We start from the raw sequence: 20,306 nt of genomic DNA, 5'->3' as shown, positions 1-20,306 counted from the left end.
ACGTGGGAGGCACAACCCTAAAGACGCAGACCACTCCTCATTTCATCATGTGCTCAGACAGCCCTCGCAGCAGCAATAACCCCCTCCGACCGGTACTAGTTGGAAAAAACACAACTTGGGTCTAAAAACACGAAAGGCCTTCTCAGAAAACTATTCAAGCCCAGGCAGTGCTTGGCCGGGCGCCTGGGAGGAGCACGGGGTCCTGATGCCACCCGCCCGCTGGCCCGGTGGCCTGATGGCTGGCTGCCCGCTTGGCCAGGAGGCCCTGGATGGAAGAAACTGCCTCTGGCGACGATGCCCTCATTTACGGTCTCGGGTCCCGGAAATGCTGGACTCCAACCCCCACCTCTGCCTGGTTGAACAGCGCAGGGCCCGGCTCAGAATATTCTCAAGGCCTCTGCAGACAGCCCCGGGCAGTGCGTGCGTCACGGGGAGACAGGCTGTTCCATTAGACCGGCGCTCAAAGACACGTCCAGAGGGTAGGTTCCAAGTTTCCGTTAGAAATTGAACTGTCCTGTGCATTTCCTTAAATGGCAGAGGGGAAAACACTCTATTCCAGAAGACTGGTGGCAATTTCCAGGGGAAACCAAAGGCAGATAAAATAAACTTTACCTACAAACTATCAACAGGTCAGCATTTTTATGAACTAGAACAAATATTAAGGTAAAATCCTAACTGGGCACCCTGCTCTAAAACAAACTCGGGGAAGCTCGGGGCCTGAGACTCGCCTGGGCTGGCGGCGGCTGACATGGGCGTCCAGCTGAGGTCATCTCTGAGCTGAAGCTTCTGCACACACGTGTGTATCTGAACACAAAACAACACTACAGGAAAACCCGACACAGGTCATCACCAAGCAGTGCCTGCACCACAGCTGAGCAGCCACACAGCCCGAAGAACCCGACATAAAAACACAGCGATCCCGGGGAGAAGCCAGTGCAAGCCAGGCCCCCAGAAGGCCCCCTTCTCCAGGGAACACTGAAGCGGATTGGGCACCTCACCATTTTGCTTGAACAGGTGCCCTGACTACAGGCGGCAAGGGCGCGGCACACGGCAGGCCGGCCAGGAACTCACCGCCTAGGCTTTCTGCCGTGGATCCTGAGCTGAGACGTTGGTGGTGTGCAGGGCAAGGAAAAGAACAGAAGCCCGTGGCGCTTTCACTGAATTCAACGGACTGCGTAAGTAAATTGTATTTACAGCCTAATTAATAGGGGTTTTCACCAAGGCGCTAGCTACCTGGCGGCGTGTCTGCAAAGCCTCCGGCTCTCGAGGCCCTTTGGCTCTCCACTCGCTGGCTTTGCGGTGTCCCCGCACGACCGCTGCAGGGGCCTCAGCCTGTTGGGAGGTTTAGGACACGTGGTCCTTCCTCAGGGACAAGATTCAGCCCTAGCCCCAGGCTGAGCGCTCCAGTGTTGAGGTCCCGGGGGCCAGAAGCCAACTTGGGTAGGGTCTGGGGGCAACAAGCTTGCTTCACACCTGGCTCTGGAAGCTGAGAGCTCCTTATAAGGGGCCTGGGTCTGAGGGCTGTGGTCCAAGGGCGGCCTCATCTGCCACCCAGGCTCCCCTGCTGCCCCACGGGGCCTGGCCAGGTCTTGCTTCGGGCTCTGGGCCTCCCCGATAGGGAAGGGTGGCAATCGCTGGGGTTCAAACATCATCCCAGCCAACGCCCCACCAGAGGCAGCCCTGCCAGGGACAGGGCCCCCCTCCATGTCTCCTGACTATGGGACCCTGCTCAGGGCTGCCAGGCCCCATAGTGTCCCCACTGACATTTTAAAAACTAAATCTAGCACAAGACTCAAGGGCTCAATACTTGCCTCCTCAACCTCGTTACCAGGGAGCAAAGTTTCGTGACTCCGAGAGGAGAGGAGGTTCTCGGTCAGCAGGAGGCTCAGAGCACAGGGCGAACCTGCAGGTCTCCCCACGCAGAGCTCCTCCCCTCTCCCACAATACCCAACAGGGATCCCTCCAGGAGTTGGGTTCAACTGGGTTAAGCCACAGTTCTGCCACTCCTAGGTCTTTCTGAGTCTCACTGTTTCCCTCTGTAAAATGGGCAGAAACACCTCTGTGGGCGAGGCTGCAAGACTGACAACACAGGTGTGCTACAGAGACGACACAGGAGTGGACGACGGGGCTCTCACTTCCTCACTCCCGGCCTCTCTCCCTTCCCACTCCCGTCTCAGGCCGGGACGAAAGCTGAAACGTCCTCCAGCTCGCCTGAGATCCAGACCCCACTGCCAACAGCAGGCAAGCCCACCCAATGGCCCGCAGCGCCCAGTATTTCAACAAAGCAAAACTGAACTGTTTTTCCCCACTCGCCCTGCGCCCATGGCCTGGCCTGGGGCACTGTCGGCCCGCCAGCCCCTGCGCTGCCCGCCTGATGCCTGCCCCCCCCCACCCCCCCCCACCCCCCCGCCTTCTGAGAGCATGTGGCTACTTGCCGGCACCAGGAGCTGCTCCAGGCTCATCTGCTCTCCCTCTGCCTGCGCCCTGGGGTCGGCATGTCTCCAAGGAGCCTGTGTCCAGGAGGAGGGTGCATCCCCGTTCTGAACACAAATCCAGTCACATCTGTCCTTGGCTGAACAACCACGGCTGCTCGAGGGAGGACCGTCTTGGCCACTACAGACACAGGGGCCCACATCAGAGAAGCAGAGAGGGAACCAGCCCCATGAGCACCGGACGTGCCCACGGGGAAGGAGGACGCACCACATGTCCATGTGCTTCTGAGGGTCCGCGGCTGCACCACGGGGCGGGGGCTCAGCACGCACAGCACGCACCATCTAAGATCGAGGGAACACAGGCTGTGCACTCAAAATTCAAAACAAATGTTCCTAAAGTACAACTTAAATATAAAAGTGTCATACTCTACGCTTAAATCCCAAGATTAATATTTGGAGGGTGACCGTGGGCAGAACAGTACACGGATTCAGATGTGCTAATTCATAAAGGCCAGAGGGCCTGCACAGTTCACACTTCATCAAATGGGAAAGACAATTTTCCTAAGTTTTAAATTTAAAATTGAGCATAGTAGTTCAAAAACTAAAACAAAGAGGAGAACTTTTATCCTCCTAAGCTAAATGGGTGTAAGCATCTCGTAAACCCAAGAGGCAGCATGATTTCCATCTCATACTCATGTGTGTTAAAAACCTCACAAGCAAAAACACACCTTCTCCAGGAGTCTCTGCAGGCTCCCACCCCCGGCAGCACATGTGCTCCATCAATCCCACCCCTACGACTTGTAATAAACGTTATCACGGGAACAAAACTGCTCTGAGAGGAGATGCAGGTTTTACATCCTATTATCCATGATCCGTGAGATAATTATCAAGTGTCTTGTCAACAGGCACAAGAACAGATGATCTCAAAGAGCTGTCAGGACGGGCATCCCAACAGCAAAAGCGGGAGATGTGTCTTCAATGAGAAGTTTAACTAGTAAGTCTTAACGGATTCCAAATATCCAGGTACCTCAGATTAAAATAATTTTGCTGATAAATATACATGTCTAATACTTTCAGTTGCCACAAGTTAAAGCATAGTCTTTTTAAAAATAATGTGATTTTAATTTTTCAAAATCAGCTTTAAAAGAGCAATGTGTAACAAACAGAATGAAAACAATACTTTCTACCAACCAATACTGCTGGAGGGTTCCTTGGTGAATTTCACTTTATCCCAGCATTTGAGACAACGCAGGGAGTAAGACCACTGAACGTCTGAACATCATCCTCTGAAGCAAACAAGCTGTCAGCGTGGACCTGCCTGCCCAGACCCCCACCAGCCCCAGTGATCAGTGCCTCTGCTTTTCAAAGGGACGATGGACCCGCTCCTGTGCAGTCACATGGGGCTCCTATCACAAACGGAGCTCGTAGTTTACTTAAATACAAATTACCAGCTGTTTTAGACCAAAAGAAATGTGTAGCCACTGGACTCTCAGTTCTCTGAGCCTCCAGGGCTATGAAGGAGCTGGGTACCCCATGAACTGCCTCCCGGTTTCCTACAAATAGGGACTTGATTCTAACTGGCCAAACCTACTTAGGGATTCACGTTAAAAGCAGAACATAAATGAAAGGTTATTTTTTTCAGGGTAGGAACACAGTAAAACATCATTTTTAAAAAGCATCTGTCAGCTTTGGTTTGTTGAAAGGCGCCTTGTGCCTCCGTATGTGTGTGTGTGTGCGCGCCCCTGTACCTACTGCAAACATAGTCTTAAAAATCAATTTAGAGATTAAAAGTCTCTTTTTTGCTTAATTTCCACTGTGCTCAAAAACAAACAAAAAAGAGCAAGGTGCTTGGGTCCAGGAAGGCAGCTCTGTGTCACCACAGGAGCTCAGTGAACCGCTGGCCTCCTGCCTGTGCCGTCCCCCTCTCCCAGCAAGAGCAGGTTGTAACTTGAAACTCTGCTGTCTGTCAAAAAGCAATCAGCAGAACATAAAAAAGCAGGGGAATGGACATTGATGCCTGCAGGAGACAAGTACAATCACCATGCGACAGGCGACTGGAGCTGGGACATGAGAGACACAGAAAAAGGTCACTGTGGAGAAAAACATCCTGTCTGAAATTAATGCGACGAAATACCAAACAGAGAGATCAAGTCTCTGTGTCACAGGGGAATTAAGTCATTTTGATATAATTTTCAGAGAGGACTGCCGTCCAAACTTGCTATTTCAGGTTAAAGACACAAGCCAAATAATAAAATTTCAGTAAAGTGTTCTTTGGAAAGTAGACACCTGGGAAGAACTCAAAAGGAAATAGATAGTTTGACTGCTGGTGGTAAACTATTCAATTCTGAACTATTCTTCCACACAATCACGTGTTTTAAAATCTAACAGTTGCATATAAAAAAGGAAGGGGTTTGCTCCATTTTTAACAGAGGTGTTAATGGCAGCATTTCAAGGAAATAGGTCTCCTTCGCTGTGGTCTTAGGGCAGAATGCCTAACAGGCTCCTGCCCGAGTCAGACAGTGCTCCCGGCACACCTCCCAGCTGGGAAAGCTTCCTCATCAGGGGAAATTGGTTGCATGTACTTTCTATTAGGAAAGGCTCTCATGAAAAAAAAAAAAAAAAGAAACAGAAATAGGAACTTTTTCTTCCATAATATTCCATTCTGAAAAAAGCAAAGGAAAATGAAAACTATGTGATAGAAAAAAAAGCACCTCTGATCTTTTTTTTTTTTTTGTGGTACGCGGGCCTCTCACTGTTGTGGCCTCTCCCGTTGCGGAGCACAGGCTCCAGACGCGCAGGCTCAGTGGCCATGGCTCACGGGCTCAGCCACTCCGCGGCACATGGGACCCTCCCGGACCGGGGCTCGAACCTGTGTCCCCCGCATCGGCAGGCGGACCCCCAACCACTGCGCCACCAGCGAAGCCCACCTCTGATCTTTGAGACCACTAAGTCACCCCATCAATGTCAGAAATATTTTTCTTTTCCTTAAAAAAGTTCACTTTGATGGTAAAGTGATACACATTTCCCTCAACATCTATGTACACAATATACTTTATTTACCATTGGTGTAAAACTATACATTTATTTTTACTAAATATATACTGTAGATCTTTCTGGTAATGGATGAGATGAGAAATGATATTGAGTCATTTGTAATTCTCTAGCCAAATCATCCCTATGAACCACTGTCTCTCAGAAAAGCATAACTCTCAGAGGACAAAAAAACACGTGGAGCTAATCTGGGGCCATGAGGAATAAAATTAGCTAAAGAACTATATTTCCAGGGGTGGATGTTAATGGGAAACAGTAAAACTGATGGGGCCACATGCTTATAGGAATTACACAAAAATAAAAAAAGATACCATAAATATTAACAAATAACTTCTAAAAAGTGACTTCGAGATATTTCATTATGAGAGAAAAACATCAGAACAAATGGTTTTACGATGTACGTTTTTAGAGTGATTATCTAGAATTTGAAACCAGAGTTGGCAGGCTTTTTGAAATCATATATAAATGAAAAACTGCTACTGAAAATAAGATCAGAAATGGAAATTCATTGAAACTTTCCCTGTGGCCCTTTTCCCTGTTTGATGACAGCCTCCCGACCTTAGTCTGGCATAGTAGAGAAAATGTTGCAAAACAAACACACACTGACAAATCATAAAGAAAAGGAAGAAGTCCCCCAACCTCAGTAAACACTGACTCAGCTGATTCCCTTTTCCACCTGATATCTGTAGAGCTTAAGAGACACTTTAAATTTTCTTAGGGTATTTCTTGGAATCTGATACAGCATTTTAAATTTTCTCTTTTCAGTAAAGACTATGTTTATCTGCCAACCTCTCCATAGCTTTTTCTCCTACAATATTCAATACGGTTTTTTTTCCCATTTTATCCCTATAATGAGAGAAGGTATTTAATGGATGCTGATGAATAAAGGAATAAATTGATAATAGCACTGCATCAGTTCACAAGAAAGAGACGCTCAATATAGTACGCAAATTCAATGAATGATAGTTTGTTAATGACTTTCATCATAGAATTATTAATGGAAAAACAATTAGCTAAGATTTAAGCAACAGTTGGCAAGCTTTCTGAAATATTAATTAAAAGGAAGATAGTTCTCAAAATAAGACCAGAAATAGTACTCAAACGGGACACAATTGGAATCCTACGCCATGACCAGTCTGACGTGATCTCCCCATTTAAGAGGTAGATATCCACTAAACTTTCATTTTCTCCCAAAACTTTAACACTTAAAAAAAAAAATTCTAAACTTTGTCCAAAATTTTTCCTCGCAGTTTTTTAAGCAGCAATTACTATGCCATCAGCTATTCAGAAACATGTTAAGTGCACATAAGGCTGTGATCATTTTTGTTGGGCTTGGTGACTGCGTCCTAACCCAGGAGATGCAGGGAGAGCAGACACAGCTCCCAGCCTGTCTTGTTTTCTCACCAAGACGAGATGCAACAGACCCGGCGGGGCGGGCTGAGGGGACATTCAAAGGCAACTCGGAAAGCTGCCTCATTACGATGGGGAGACAGAGGATAACCTATTACTTTTACTCCAATACTTCTGTTTTTTTTCCAGTTTAATCGACATTGGCTTTTTCAGCAGACAGATCTGGAATTCAACCCAAAGGGCACAAGGCTTGCCTGACCATAGCCGGGTCACCTGTTCTCTGGGTGAGGATGTTGGGGAGGAAGTGCCCATTCTTCCACTGGCTTCTGCCGCCCCAGCCGAGCAGGGAGGATCCCTGGCTCCCCATCGTGCCCCCACTGTGCCTGGCACCCTCTGCTTGAGGAACCGTCCTGCTCCCACAGTCCTGAAGCCTTGTCCGGGCGCTGTCGTCTCTCCAGCCGCTGGGTCGTGCACCCTGTCTTCCCGACAAGGTCCCCCTCGGCCGCTTCCACGTCCCACACCCAGGGTGACAGTGATGGCAGGCTGCTCACGTGGGCCTTGGGCCTCACGCCTCACGAACGTGACCCGTGTTAATCCTCATGACTCTGCTGTTCACCGAGTAGTCATACATCTTAAATTTTCTGTCTACTGTGATGCTCTGACATCTTAAGTCCCGCCTGGCTGGGCGGAGACAACCCCCCACCAGCCAAGGGCCCAGCCAGGAGCCCGCCTGTGACCTATGCCAACAGCCCAGCCAGGCCCGGCCTCCTCCGCCTGCCCCGCCCCCGGGGAGGTGACCCTCCTCTGCCCGAAACACCCAGGCCGGGCAGCTCGGGGCAGCCCTGTCACCCAAAGCCCGGCAAAATCACTAAAAGCAGCCAATCGTACGTGTTCCCTCTGCCCCGCCTGCCTTTCCCCGGGAAACCCCAGTAAAGGCCGTGCCCTCAGTCTTCCCTCCGTCCTGTCCTCCACCCCCTGACCCCCTGGCCATCCCCCCACGTGCCCGGCGTGGCCCTGCCTCTAGGACCCGAGAGCCCAACAAACTGTCCTTCCTGGGCCTGTCCTGAGCCTCCTCCGGCGGCCGCTCCTGACTGACCAGCTCGTGAAAGAACACAGAACAGCCCCCACCTTACAGACGAGGCCCAAGGGTGCCAGGGAGCGCCTTCACCGGTGAGCCGCAACCTGCACACACGCCCACGCGACACCTGTCAAGCCCGGGAGAGAGACCTACCGCTGCTCCCAGCACACCTCCCGCCTCCCCCACCCCAACGGCCCCCGCCTAGCCTCGACCCTCACGTCTTCCATCCTCCCTTCGGCCGCTGGCCTCCTGGACAGATTCAGTGCCCGGCCACGGGCACTGACCGGCGGGGAGGGCGCTAGTCCAACCTCGCTGGCTCTGCCCCGGGTGGCACCACCTCCGTGGGGCTCGTCACACACAGGGGATGGTGACAGAGGAACCAGACCTGAAGCTGGTGTGCCGAAGCCCAACTTGTCCTGCTGCTGGCCACAGGCTGAGGCTTTCTGCACTCCCCAGAGATGACAGTGACCCCACCCCCGTCCCAGGGCAGTGTGAGGCTCACCACTAGCAGTGGTCAGGAGGTAGCTGAGCCCCGGTCCCCAGTCATATCCAAGGTACGGGACCCTGCAGGGCATGTCCCCGCCTGGCTGAGCCCCCTCCCTGGTCCCTGAGTTATTCCCCACCTCCCATGCCGTGGCCTGGGCCCCTCCCCTCCAGCTCGGAGTTCCTCCCCGCACCGTGTCCACCCCCGCTCCGGCCCCGGCCCATCTCTGCGTTAACCCTCTCCAGGCCTTGCGGCACGCACGTTCAGTCCTGGAAGATCGCTGAAAGGAAAAAGGGCTCTTGATCCAGAAGAGAAGGGATCTGCCGCATCACACTGAACACAGAAGAAAACACCGAAGTGACACTTTTGTGGATAAAGAGAGTTGGGCTCTTCCTGCAGGTCAGTGAGCGACTGCTCGTCCACCTGCTGGGGCGCCCGAGGCACATGGCTCAACACAAAGGAAAGCAGCGTCTTCCCAACTGAGACGGACCCCAGCCAGTACCCATGGGTCTGAGACTCCAAAGGAAGCTGCGGGCAGTGTAAGTCTGAGGGTGCAATGGGGGAGACACACACACACACGTGAACATACATGCAGACAGACACACACATGCACATACACGCAGACACACACATACAGCTACACACAGACACACGCGAGTAGCAGGGAGGGGATGACAGCAGTGTCCTCCTCCTAGCCCTGACCCCGGCCCTGGATGGCCCTCACGTTCGCCCATCTGAGAGTCCACAGCCAGCGTGGAGCGGGCCCGGAAGGGCGAGTGCCCCAGGCTCCGCTGGGGTCTGTGCATCAGGGGACAAGGCTCCACTTGCTCCAAGTGGAGAAGCTGCAACAGACAGAAGCAGAGCCGGCAGACTTTCTGAAAAGGGGCGAGGTGCCTGTTGGGAGGTGGGGGGACGCTGGACTGAGGACACCCCTCAGCAGTCAGCCTCCAGTGAGCAGGCCAGAGAACCTCAGTGCAGCTCCCTCTCCGCAGCGCCCCGCCGGGCTGTCCCGAGATCCCTCCTGACTCCACAGTCCCCACCGGGCTTCACCTGTAACCCTGTGCTGGATGCTCACCCGCTCTCCCCACCACACTCTGTGCGGGACCCACCGCTGCCTGTTAACCCAGAAGCTCCCAAAGGATGCCCAAGGGATGGCCTCCAGTACAGGCCACAGGCTTCCCCGGCATCAAGGGGAGAACAGTAAAGATTTACTTCTCCCTCCAGCAGCCTTGCTGCAAAGGCAACAGCCTCCTTTCATCCCGAGAAGCTTTGCCACAAACCGCATAGGAGGCCCCATCACCCAGCAGACGCCAACCTGCGGGGAAGCCTCAGAACCGCCCCCCAGGCAGCACGCCAGCCCACCGGACTCATGCTTTCTCACCCTGAGCTCCAGCTGAGGGGCTTTCTTCCAAGGCACGCGGTAGGGCTCCTGAGAAGAGAAGCACTTCGCCCAGCTGCCCTCACCCTGGCCCCCAAGGCACCCCGGGCTGGAGAGCTCTGGGCTTAGCAGCCCCACAGTCCCCCTCCTGCCGGGCCTCTTCCTCTGAAGCCCAGATACGCTGCAGCCCTGCAGCTGCCTCCGCCGCCCCGGCCCACGGCGCCCCGAGCGCGGCCAGCGGGGCATCTGCTCCACCATCACTCGGCCTGCATCGGGTCCACGTCACAAGCCCCGCATACCAGGAAGACAAGAGGCGGCCCTGGTTCACACCGCAACCCGGTACAAGCGCTCAGAAGCTTTTCCAGCTAAAACCCCACCGAGTGGTCCTCAGTGTTTGTTACCCCAGCATGACTGCTCCTGCGACCTAGTTAAGAAGATGCGGAGAATGGATATTGCGTTTCTCACTTACAATGGCTGCTTGGACGCTTTCAAGACTTACTAATCCAGCCTTTCACCACGATGTTCTGCAACAGCCCAACTTTACTCGGTAACTTTGTCAGAGACCCAACAGGAAGGAGGCCTGTTTGAGGATGGATGGTGAAAAGTCGAGTCCTCTGGGTGCAGCGAGCTGAGGGTTGGGAGTAGGGCGCTGCCGCCAGGCTTGGCCAGGCCGCACTACCGGAAGGCTGGAGAGCAGGTGCTGGCGAATGAGGGCAGAGCCCCAGGCAGGAGAGGCCCAGTCAGGGTGCAGGGGGTCAACCAGCCACAGGGGCCCATGAAGGCCACGGTCAGGGCTACCCCTGCGAACCTCACAGTTAGTCTGCAGAGCCTGCTGGCTCCACTGCTGGTGGGGGTTATAAAAAGTAGCTTGGGGACCCATCAAAATACTGTAATGCCCGCTTTGGAGCTAACATCTGACTGTTGAGGAATTTTGTCACTATGAGATGATCTGTTCTTTAAGGCTGACCAGGTGAGTCCTAATGCCTGGGGCTCAGAGCAACGGGGGAAGCCGGGCAAAGTGTTTTTCTACAAAGGAAGCCACAGACTGGGAACACTATTTACTCTTCTCTGTATTCTGCCTTACTGAGAAATTCATTTCTTCTTCCTATTTTAAGCAAATGCTTATTAACCAGAGTTGCCACTGGGGTTTTCCTTTCAAAGGGCAAAAACACAACCATCTGTTTTAAACACAGAGGAGGAAAAAAATAACCATGGCCCGAACTAATCCAAATAAAAAGAGAAACATATCTAAAACCTTCAAAACCATAAAACTCCTAGAAGAAAACAGGGGAAAAGCTCCTTGACAACATGGATCTCAGCAATGATTTTTTTGGATTTGACACCAAAAGCAAAGACAACAACAGCAAAAACAAACAAAAGAAACTAAAAAGCTTCTGCAAAGCAAATGAAACTGTCAACAAAATGAAAAGGCAACCTACTGAAGGGGAAGGAATATTTGTACACTGTATATCTGGTAAGGGGCTGACACCTGAATTACAGCAAGAACCCATACAATTCAACAGCCAAAACCCCAAACAATCTGAATAAAACATGGGCAGAGGAGCTGAGCAGACGTTTGTCCAAAGAAGACATACAGGTGGCCAACAGCTATACAAAAAGACGCTCAAGATCACTAACCATCAGGGAATCGCAAATCAAAACACAGTGAGACATCACCTCACACCTGTCAGAATGGCCATCATCAAAAAGACAAGAAATAGCAAGTGTTGGTGAGGATATGGAGAAAAGGGAACTCTTTTTTTTTTTTTTTTGCAGTACGCGGGCCTCTCACTGCTGTGGTCTCTCCCGCTGCGGAGCACAGGCTCCGGACGCGCAGGCTCAGCGGCCATGGCTCACGGGCCCAGCCGCTCCACGGCATGTGGGATCTTCCCGGACCGGGGCACGAACCCGTGTCCCCTGCATCGGCAGGCGGACTCTCAACCACTGCGCCACCAGGGAAGCCCAGAGAAAAGGGAACTCTTATGCACTGTTGGTGGGATGTAAATTGGTGCAGCCACTATGGAAAACAGTATGAAGTTTCCTCAAAAAATTAAAAATAGAACTACCGTACAATCCAGCAATTCCACTTCTGGGTATTTATCCAAAGAGAAGAAACACACTAACTCAAAAAGATACATGCACCCCAATGTTCACTGCAGCATTATTCACAATAGCCAAGACAAGGAAACAACCCAAGTGTCCACTGATGGATGGATGAATAAAGCAGATGCGAATACTACTCAGCCAAAAAGAAGGAAATGTTTTCATTTCCAATAACATGGATGATCTTGAGGGCTTTATGCTAAGTGAAATAAGTCAAACAAAGACAAATACTGTAAGATCTCACTTATTTGTGGAATCTAAAAAAAAAAACAATCGAAAAAAGGAGCTCATAGATACAGAGAACAGACTGATGGTTGCCAGAGGTGATTGGGGGATGGGAGAAATGGGTAAAGATGGACAAAAGGTACAGACTTCCAGTTATAAGATAAGTAAGTCTTGGGATGTAGTTGTACAGCATGGTGACTATAGTTAACACTGCTGTATGGAGAATTTGAAAGTTGCTGAGAGAGACAGTAGGTCCTAAAAGTTCTCATCACAAGGAAAAGAAATTGTGTAACTATATGAGGTGATGGATGTTAACTTATTGGCTGGTGGCTTTGCAGTACATAGCCCATCAAGTCACTGCGCTGTATACACACCTTAAACCCACACAGTGCTATATATCAATCATATCTGAATAAAACTGGGAAAAATAGAATCTTCCCTTTTTTCATTTTAATATTAATGATTATAGGGTAATGAGAAGTTTGCTGGGCTTTCCATGAGGTGTCTGGAGTTCCCTGTATCTCTGACATTCATTCTAAGGCATGTGCCAGGTTAACCAATTAAATGTATCCATCCTGCCTTTGGTGTTGGCTAAAAATACTACCATAGCTTAATAACACTAGTTACGTGCCCAGAAACTCAGAATCCCTGCAAGTAAATGGTTTGAGAGTCAGAATCTGGGCTTGGGAGGAGCCCCTTACAATCCCGGGTCCTCACAGCCCCCTTCCTCGCAGCCCCAGGTCCTCACAGTCCCCGTCCTCGCAGCCCCGGGTCCTCACAGTTCCCGTCCTCACAGCCTCCGTCCCCACAGCCCCAGGTTCCCACAGTCCTCACAGTCCCGGGTCCCCACAGTCCCGAGGGCCTAGAATCTCCATCCCCCAAAGCTCCCGGTCCCCACAGACCCCTGATCCCCGCCTACCGTGTCTCCGCAGCGCCGCCATGCCGGCCTCGCCGCCCCGGCGACCCCTGCGACCCCTGCGACCCCTGCGACCCCAGCCCAGGCCCGAGCAGCGCGACTGCACTTCCGGACTCCGTCCTTGTAGGCCCGTCCACAACAGCAGGCCTGCCCAATCAGGATCCGCGGTCTCTGCCGCTGAACGCCAATCAGCCGCACACCGGCTGCAGATTGGCTCTAGCGCGCGCTGTGGGCATGGCCCGTGGGCGTTAGTACTCCGAGCATGCTCAGAGGAAAGGGTGTGACCCGGGTGAGCCGACCCGGGCTGAGGAGGGGTCATGGGGCGGGGTCAGCGGGAGGGGTCAGGGGTTAGGGGGTCATCACAAGACCGTCACTGGAAGCGGGTGGGTGGGTCAGCGAGAGGTGGCTAGTGGGTCAGCAGGAGGGAGTCAGGGGCTAGGCGGTCGCTGGGAGGAGGTCAGCGCGGGGCGGGATTGTGTTCCTGGGTGACCGCCCACAGTGTCACCCTGGGTCCCAGCGCTGCACAGGGATACGAGCAGTGGGAGGGGTCTGCTGAGCGCCCATCGGGGCTGGGACTCAGAGCAGAGAGGAAACTGGGAAGAGGGGAGCCCGGGGACTGACCAGGAAGACCGCCGCCCCCTGACCCCTGACCCCTGTGGCACTGACCCCTTCTGCCCGCTGTTGCGACTGCGGCAGGTGGATTTCTTCCCTGTGCTCCCCTCCAACCATTTCACCTTCTGTGGGACCTTGGTTTATTGTTTACCCTTCTTCCTTGAATCCGTTTCTTGGAGAACTTATTTCCTGAGAGCCTGTCTGTGCCGGGCCCTGCTATGGAAGCCGGGGCACCTCCTGACGGGCTGACAAACAGACAAGTCCTCGTGAGACAGCACGTCACTGTCCTTCCGCCGGGAAGGGGTTTCAGAGTGGGGAGGTGGGGGGTCAGGAAGGCCTCCTGGAAGGTAATTGAACCAGGCTTGAGGCAGAGGGAGCAAGGCTTGGTGATGTCCAGGCAAAGAGCACTCAAAGCAGAAGGGACCGTCCAGGCCTGGAGCAGCACAGGGCCCGTGCGACAGGAGCACAGCGAGCAGGGACAGTGACAGCCGCCGACAGACAGGAAAGCAGGTGGTGCTGGGCAAGTTTGCGAAGACGCGAGGATCAGCCTTACGTTTCCCAGGCAGTCAGGTGGAGGATACGGCTGGTTTTGAGCAGAGGAGTGAAATTATCTGAAGCCCATCTTGAAGGAGTGGCTTGAGCCGCTGATCTGAGATCAGATTTGGTGGGGAAGCAGGAGGCCAGCTCGAGTCCATCCCTGTGAGAAGGACCCTGGTGGCTAACACCAGGGTAGTGGTGGATGAGGCTGTGGGAAGAGGTGGTTGGATTTGGATATATGTGAAGACAGAGCAAAAGAGGTTTTCTGATTGACCAAGAGTGGCTTTGGCAGGAGAGAAGTGTGGCACGGCTCCAGGTTTTGGTTTGGAAACTGGGAGGCTGGAGTGGTCCCAAGGAGATGAGAAAACTCCCTGCGGGGTGGAGAGGGGGCGGTCATTGTTGGGTGGTGTGCAGTGCCAGGCATGTTAGGTTTGAGGTGCTCCTTAGACGTGTAAATGTGGGCATCAATTAGGTAGCTGAATAGGATTTTAGGATTCAGGAGAAAGGACGAGGATGGAGATATACAGCGGGGTTTGTCTGCATGTAGGTGCATTTAAAGCTCTAAGAGGGAGTGTAGACGTGTAAATGTGGGCATCAATTAGGCAGCTGAATAGGATTTTAGGATTCAGGAGAAAGGATGAGGATGGAGATATACAGCTGGGTTTGTCTGCATGTAGGTGCATTTAAAGCTCTAAGAGGGAGTGTAGATAGAGAAGTGGTCCAAGGACAGCTCTGAGGGGCTCTAACTTCTAGAAGGTGGGGAGATGAGGAGGGAAAGGGCAGGGGGGCCGGGAGGACAGTGAGCTGTCCTGAAGCCAAGTCATGTCATCGCTGGTCTGAAATGATGTTGAGGACCCATCACAGACAATTGTATTCATCAAGCACAGGTTCTGAGTGACCTTGATTACAGTAATTTCGTTGAAGTGGTAGAGGCAAAAGCTTGATGGGAATTCGGTAGAGAGAATTGCAGGAGAGAAATGGAAGATATTGGGTTCAGATCTCTCTCTACTGGACCCAAGATGGGGTAGCAGCTGTAGGGTCCCTAAAGACAGAACACACACACACCACACATACACACATATAATCAAAAGAGGGTTGTTTAGAAAATACACATGCCACACACACCAAATTTATGTGCTGAAGGATCTGATCAAGTTGAGACTGAAAATGAGTAATGGAACACAAATGACACAATTAAAAAATGGGTCAAAGACCTTAACAGACACCTCAGCAAAGACAGACAGATGGAAAATAAGCATATGACAACATAAAGTGGTGGCAAGGACGTGGAGCAACAAGAACTCTCATCATTGCTGGTGGGCACAGCCACTGTGGAAGACAGTTTGGTGGTGTCTTACCCTATGATCCATCAATCTCATTCCCCGGTATTTGCCCAAATGAGATGGAAACTTACGTGCACACAATATCCTGCACACAGATATTTATAGCAGCTTTATAATTGCCAAAACCTGGAAGCACCCAAGATGTCCTTCAGCAGGTGAATGGATAAGAAAACTGTGGTGCCTTCAGACAATGGGCTATTATAAAGCCAGAAAGAAATGAGTTACCAAAAGCCATGAAAAGACATGGAGAAAACTTAAATGCATATCACTAAGCAAAAGAAGCCAATCTGAAAAGTCTACATACTGTATATAATTCCAACTCTATGACATTCTGGGAAAGGCAAAACTATGGAGACAGTAAAAAGATCAGTGGTTGCCAGGGGTTGGGATGGGAGGGATGAAGCACAGAGGATTTTTAGGGCAGTGAAACTACTCTGTATGATGTTATAATGGTGGAAACATGTCAGTTTTCATTTATCCTAACCCATAGAATATACAACCCCAAGAATGAACCCAACGTAAACTATGGACTCTGGGTGATAGTGACACGTCAACATAGGTTCATTAGTTGTAATACACGGACCATCTAGTTTGGATGTTGATAATGGGGCGGGTGGGGGCTGTGCATGGGTAGGGGCAGAGGGCATATAGGAAATCTCTGCACCTTCTCCTCAATTTTCCTGTGAACCGCTCTAAATCTCCTCAATTTTCCTAAAACCGCTCTAAAAAATCAAGTCTATTTAACAACACATGGTGCAGGAGAGAGGGAGTGCACACGGAATGGTATCCTTGACTAGTTCACACTTGACCTCGTTCTCTACTTCAGCTTCCCAGCAGTGTTCAAGCAGCTCTGGACTTTCTAACCTTACAACGAGATCTTCCCAGAAACCATCTCTTTCCCTCCAGCCCTGTTCCTTTCATCTCTTTTACACTCAAACTTCTCTAAAGAGTTGACGACAAAGTCAGTCTCCACTTTGTCATCTTCGGTTGACTCTGTTGCCCATATGTGTCTCCATCCTTCTCTGCTGTAACTGCTCTTGCTTAAGTCACAGGACCTCATGTCACAGGATCCAGTGCACACTTGTCGGTATCCACTCAGTGGTCTCCCAGAAGCACCATCTACCCAGCTGCAGAGACCTGGGATTCATTGCACCCTCTCCTCCCTCTCTTCCCCCATGACCCATTGAAGAAATCACAGCAAGTATATTCTACCTGCATCATTTACTTCCACTGTCTCGTTCATGTCTTCATCATCTCTCACTACAGTTTATCCATGCATTTCTAAGTTGATCTCCCCAATTCCATTCTTGTTTCCTCACTCCCATTCCCACCTCTATCTCTTCTCCTCATAGCAGCCAAAATGACCTTTAAAAAATCTCGTTGCCATTGAAAAATCAATGACTGTAATCCACCATATTGACAAGCTAAAGAAGACAAATCACATGATCATATCAATAGATGCAGAAAAAACATTTGACAAAATCCAATAAAATCCAAAATTCATGATAAAACTCTCATCAAACTAGGAAGAGAAGGGAACTTCTTCAACTTGATAAAGAACATCTGCAGAAAACCTATAGCTAACATCATACTTAATGGTGAGAAACTAGATGCCACCCCGCCACCGTCAGGGACAAGGCAAGGATGCCCCTCTCACCACTTTTCAACATTGTACTGGAAGTTCCAGCTAATGCAGTAAGACATGAAAAGGAAATAAAAGGTATATAAATTGGGAAGGGAGAAATACAATTGTCTTTGTCTACAAATGACATGATTGTCTATGCAGAACATCTTATTTCCCTGCTAAAAATCCTATGTCAAATTTCACTGTATAGGGCTTCCCTGGTGGTGCAGTGGTTGAGAGTCCGCCTGCCGATGCAGGGGACACGGGTTCGTGCCCTGGCCCGGGAAGATCCCACATGCCGCGGAGCGGCTGTGCCCGTGAGCCATGGCTGCTGAGCCTGCGCGTCCGGAGCCTGTGCTCCGCAACGGGAGAGGCCACAACAGTGAAAGGCCCGCGTACCGCAAAAAAAAAAAAAAAAAAAAAAAATTTCACTGTATATAAGATTCAACTCAGAGTCCTTAAAATGTCCTTTGAACACCCCTCACTTGCTCTCCGGATGCATTCATGCTATTCTCTCTCACGCTCACTGTGTTCTGGTTCTCTGACTGTTTATTCCCCTGGGTCTTCAGGCCTGCTCTTCCTTCTACCTGAAATCCTTTCCCTGCCCCACTCTCTTCTTGCCTGAATCCCATTCCTTCTCCAGGGCTCTGGTAGAAGTGGCCTTCTGATTTCATGCTGGTTCTGCTGTAGAGACCCTTGCACTCACCTGCGGGCACCTTAAGCCCTTCAGTTCAGCCTCACGGCTTTCTCTGAAGCTGTGGGACTTACTCAGCCAGAGGAACCTGGGGTGGGGGGAGCAACAGGCAGTCATTGGCAGATGGAGATCAGATGGAAAAATGTCCAGCCTTTCTACTGAAGGCAGGCAATTCTGAGGTGCACTCCACACGGTGCCCTCGGGGATCCCCAGCCAGATTGAGACCCCACTCTCCACAGGGGTGGCCAGCTTGATAACGCATCAATGTTAATAACATTCCCTCCCTCTTTGTCTCACTCTTCCTGCTTCCTTTCTCATTTCCTGCCTCACCCTCCCAAATAAACTACCTGCACCCAAATTCATGTCTCAGGACCTGCTTGTGGGAGAACCAGAGGAAGATAAAGACTTAATGAAGATTCCCAAAAAGGGTTCTTCTCTCATCTCAGAGCTGTGTGGTTGCCCTTCTACCATTCAATAACACCCTCTACTTTCCTTAAGAAAAGTAATTATAATTTGTAATTATATGTTACTGTGCTATTTTAAAAAACTGATTCTCTTTCTAGACTGGAAGCTCCAGGGGCCAGAGACGGCTTATCTGTTTTGCTCACATTTTGACAGACATGATGGGCACTCAGTACATTTTTCTTATTTTTGTTGTTGCTCTTGCGTGAATGAATAAATAAATGAATTTTTATAGGATGAAATCAGCAAGGACCTACTGTATAGACAGGGAACTCTACTCAATACTCTGTAATAACCTATATGAAAAAGAATAGATATATGTATATGTGTAACTAAATCACTTTGCTGTACACCTGAAACTAACACAACATTGTAAATCAACTATACTCCAATATAAAATAAAAATTAAAAAATTAATTAATTTAAGAAAGATGGAAGGATGAGGACAAATATGGAGAGGAGGGAAGTAAAGGGAAAGTACATTTTAAAATTGAAAAACTGATCTAGAACTTAGATTTGTGGTTGAGGTTTGGAACACACAATTCATTGGTTTTGACAGAGAAGACAAGTTGGAAGATAAACACTAAGGAGAAATGTGATTGTGGGCAGGTTTCTTTACTTCATCTTGTATCCACTCCCTCAGCATTTGGAACTCTGTTATGAAGATAAGCTGCAATTGATTAATGTGAGTGATCAATTATATAAAGAAATATTATGGAGACAGTGCTCTTATTTAAAGATCTTAGAATTTCTGGAAAAGATTGGTTAGTCTCATCCCAAATATTTTTGGTCACCTGATTCTCTTTTCCAATTCTAATCCCTGCCCACTTTCCTATAAACTTTCATCTTGGTGTTTTCTCTTATTCTAGAAGCTTTCATGTCTTTAATCTCATTTAAACTTCACAACAGCCCAGTTAGAGACGTGGAAAGCTCCGTTTTGCAGATGTATTAAAAACCGGGGCTCTGGGACCGGCCCAAGGTCAGGTAAAACACAGGGATAAGCGGGAACGAAGCCAGTTGGTCTCTGGTTACCGGTGCGGCGGCTTCACGCTAGGCCATGGTAACTTTCCCTCCCCGTGGCAGTCCCACCCTGGAAGGGCATTCCCATGAATTTAATCCTAGTCTATCAAAACATGGCCAAAGTCGCTAAATTGTTCCAGTTCGCTGCAGGTCGTGAACAGAATTTCGACTGAACCGATTCTCCTTCCTTATCCCCCGGCTGCTGTGGTCTTTGCGCTCGGGGAGCGGACGCGCGAAGGCGTCCAGACCCCATCGCCCCAGGTTTACCGACAGAGAGACGCTGTTCCTGGGCCTAGGGACCCCGTGGTGACCCTTCTTCCCTGCGAAGGCACGGCGGCATGTTTCTCTACGGGGAGGAGCGCGCATGGAAAGGTGGAGGCTCGGTTTAGGTAGCAGGAGGGGCAGCCCATCGATACCCTTGCCAACATGTAGGATACACATCTCTCCGCGTCCTCTGTGCCGCGTGAGCGTCCCGGGTATGGGGAGACTTTACCGCGTCCACGAATCCCTCGCACGATGCGCCCGCGTGTCTCCCCTACCGCTCCCTAGCGGGCCGCGCTGTGCCAGGTGTCGGGGTGCGTGTCGGACGCGCGGGCTGACTTTCCAGCGCCGTGAGCACCTGCTCCGCGTGCAGCGGTGAGGCCGCTGCCCCCGGTAGCCACTCGGGCGCCTCCTGTCCCCCGCCGTCCCCGCGTGACCCGCCGCTCCCCGCGCAACAGTTGGCTGGGCGGGCGGTGCGCGCGCTCCCCGGGCCGTGCGCGCGAGGCGCGCCAGGCGGCCGGGCCGCAAGCGCGGGCCGGGGTCGCGGCGCAGAGGCCTGGCGCTCCCCCAGGCGCGGGCCCGGCCCCTCTCCAGATGCTGCCGCGCGCCGGCCGCCCCCCCGTGCGCCGGTGCCTCCCCGGGCGCCCAGTGCGCAGGCGCCGGCCGTGAGGACCGACCGTGCGCTGGGCTCCAGCGGGTTGGAGCGGCGGCAGTGGAGGGGACGCGCGGGCTGGCG

The 20,306-nt window shown here is 51.2% G+C and overlaps 1 protein-coding gene across 3 annotated transcripts in view; it reads right to left on the bottom strand.

Moving 5' to 3' along the window:
• ERICH1 (glutamate rich 1) overlaps nt 1-13,122 on the bottom strand; it is a 108,944-nt gene extending 95,822 nt beyond the window's left edge. For all 3 annotated transcript variants that reach the window (XR_014327087.1, XM_082863911.1, XM_082863910.1), the window contains exon 1: nt 13,021-13,122. Coding sequence is in view for 2 of the 3 variants with exons in the window: in XM_082863911.1 (XP_082720037.1) it covers nt 13,021-13,042 (22 nt within the window). In the remaining variant the exon portion in view is untranslated. The remainder of the gene's footprint in view (nt 1-13,020) is intronic.
• Nucleotides 13,123-20,306: the final 7,184 nt, after the last annotated feature.

The sequence above is a fragment of the Leucopleurus acutus genome (genome assembly GCF_964270905.1).
Source record: "Leucopleurus acutus genome assembly, chromosome: 21".
Lineage (NCBI taxonomy): Eukaryota > Metazoa > Chordata > Mammalia > Artiodactyla > Delphinidae > Leucopleurus > Leucopleurus acutus.
This window is presented reverse-complemented; position numbering and strand designations above follow the sequence as displayed.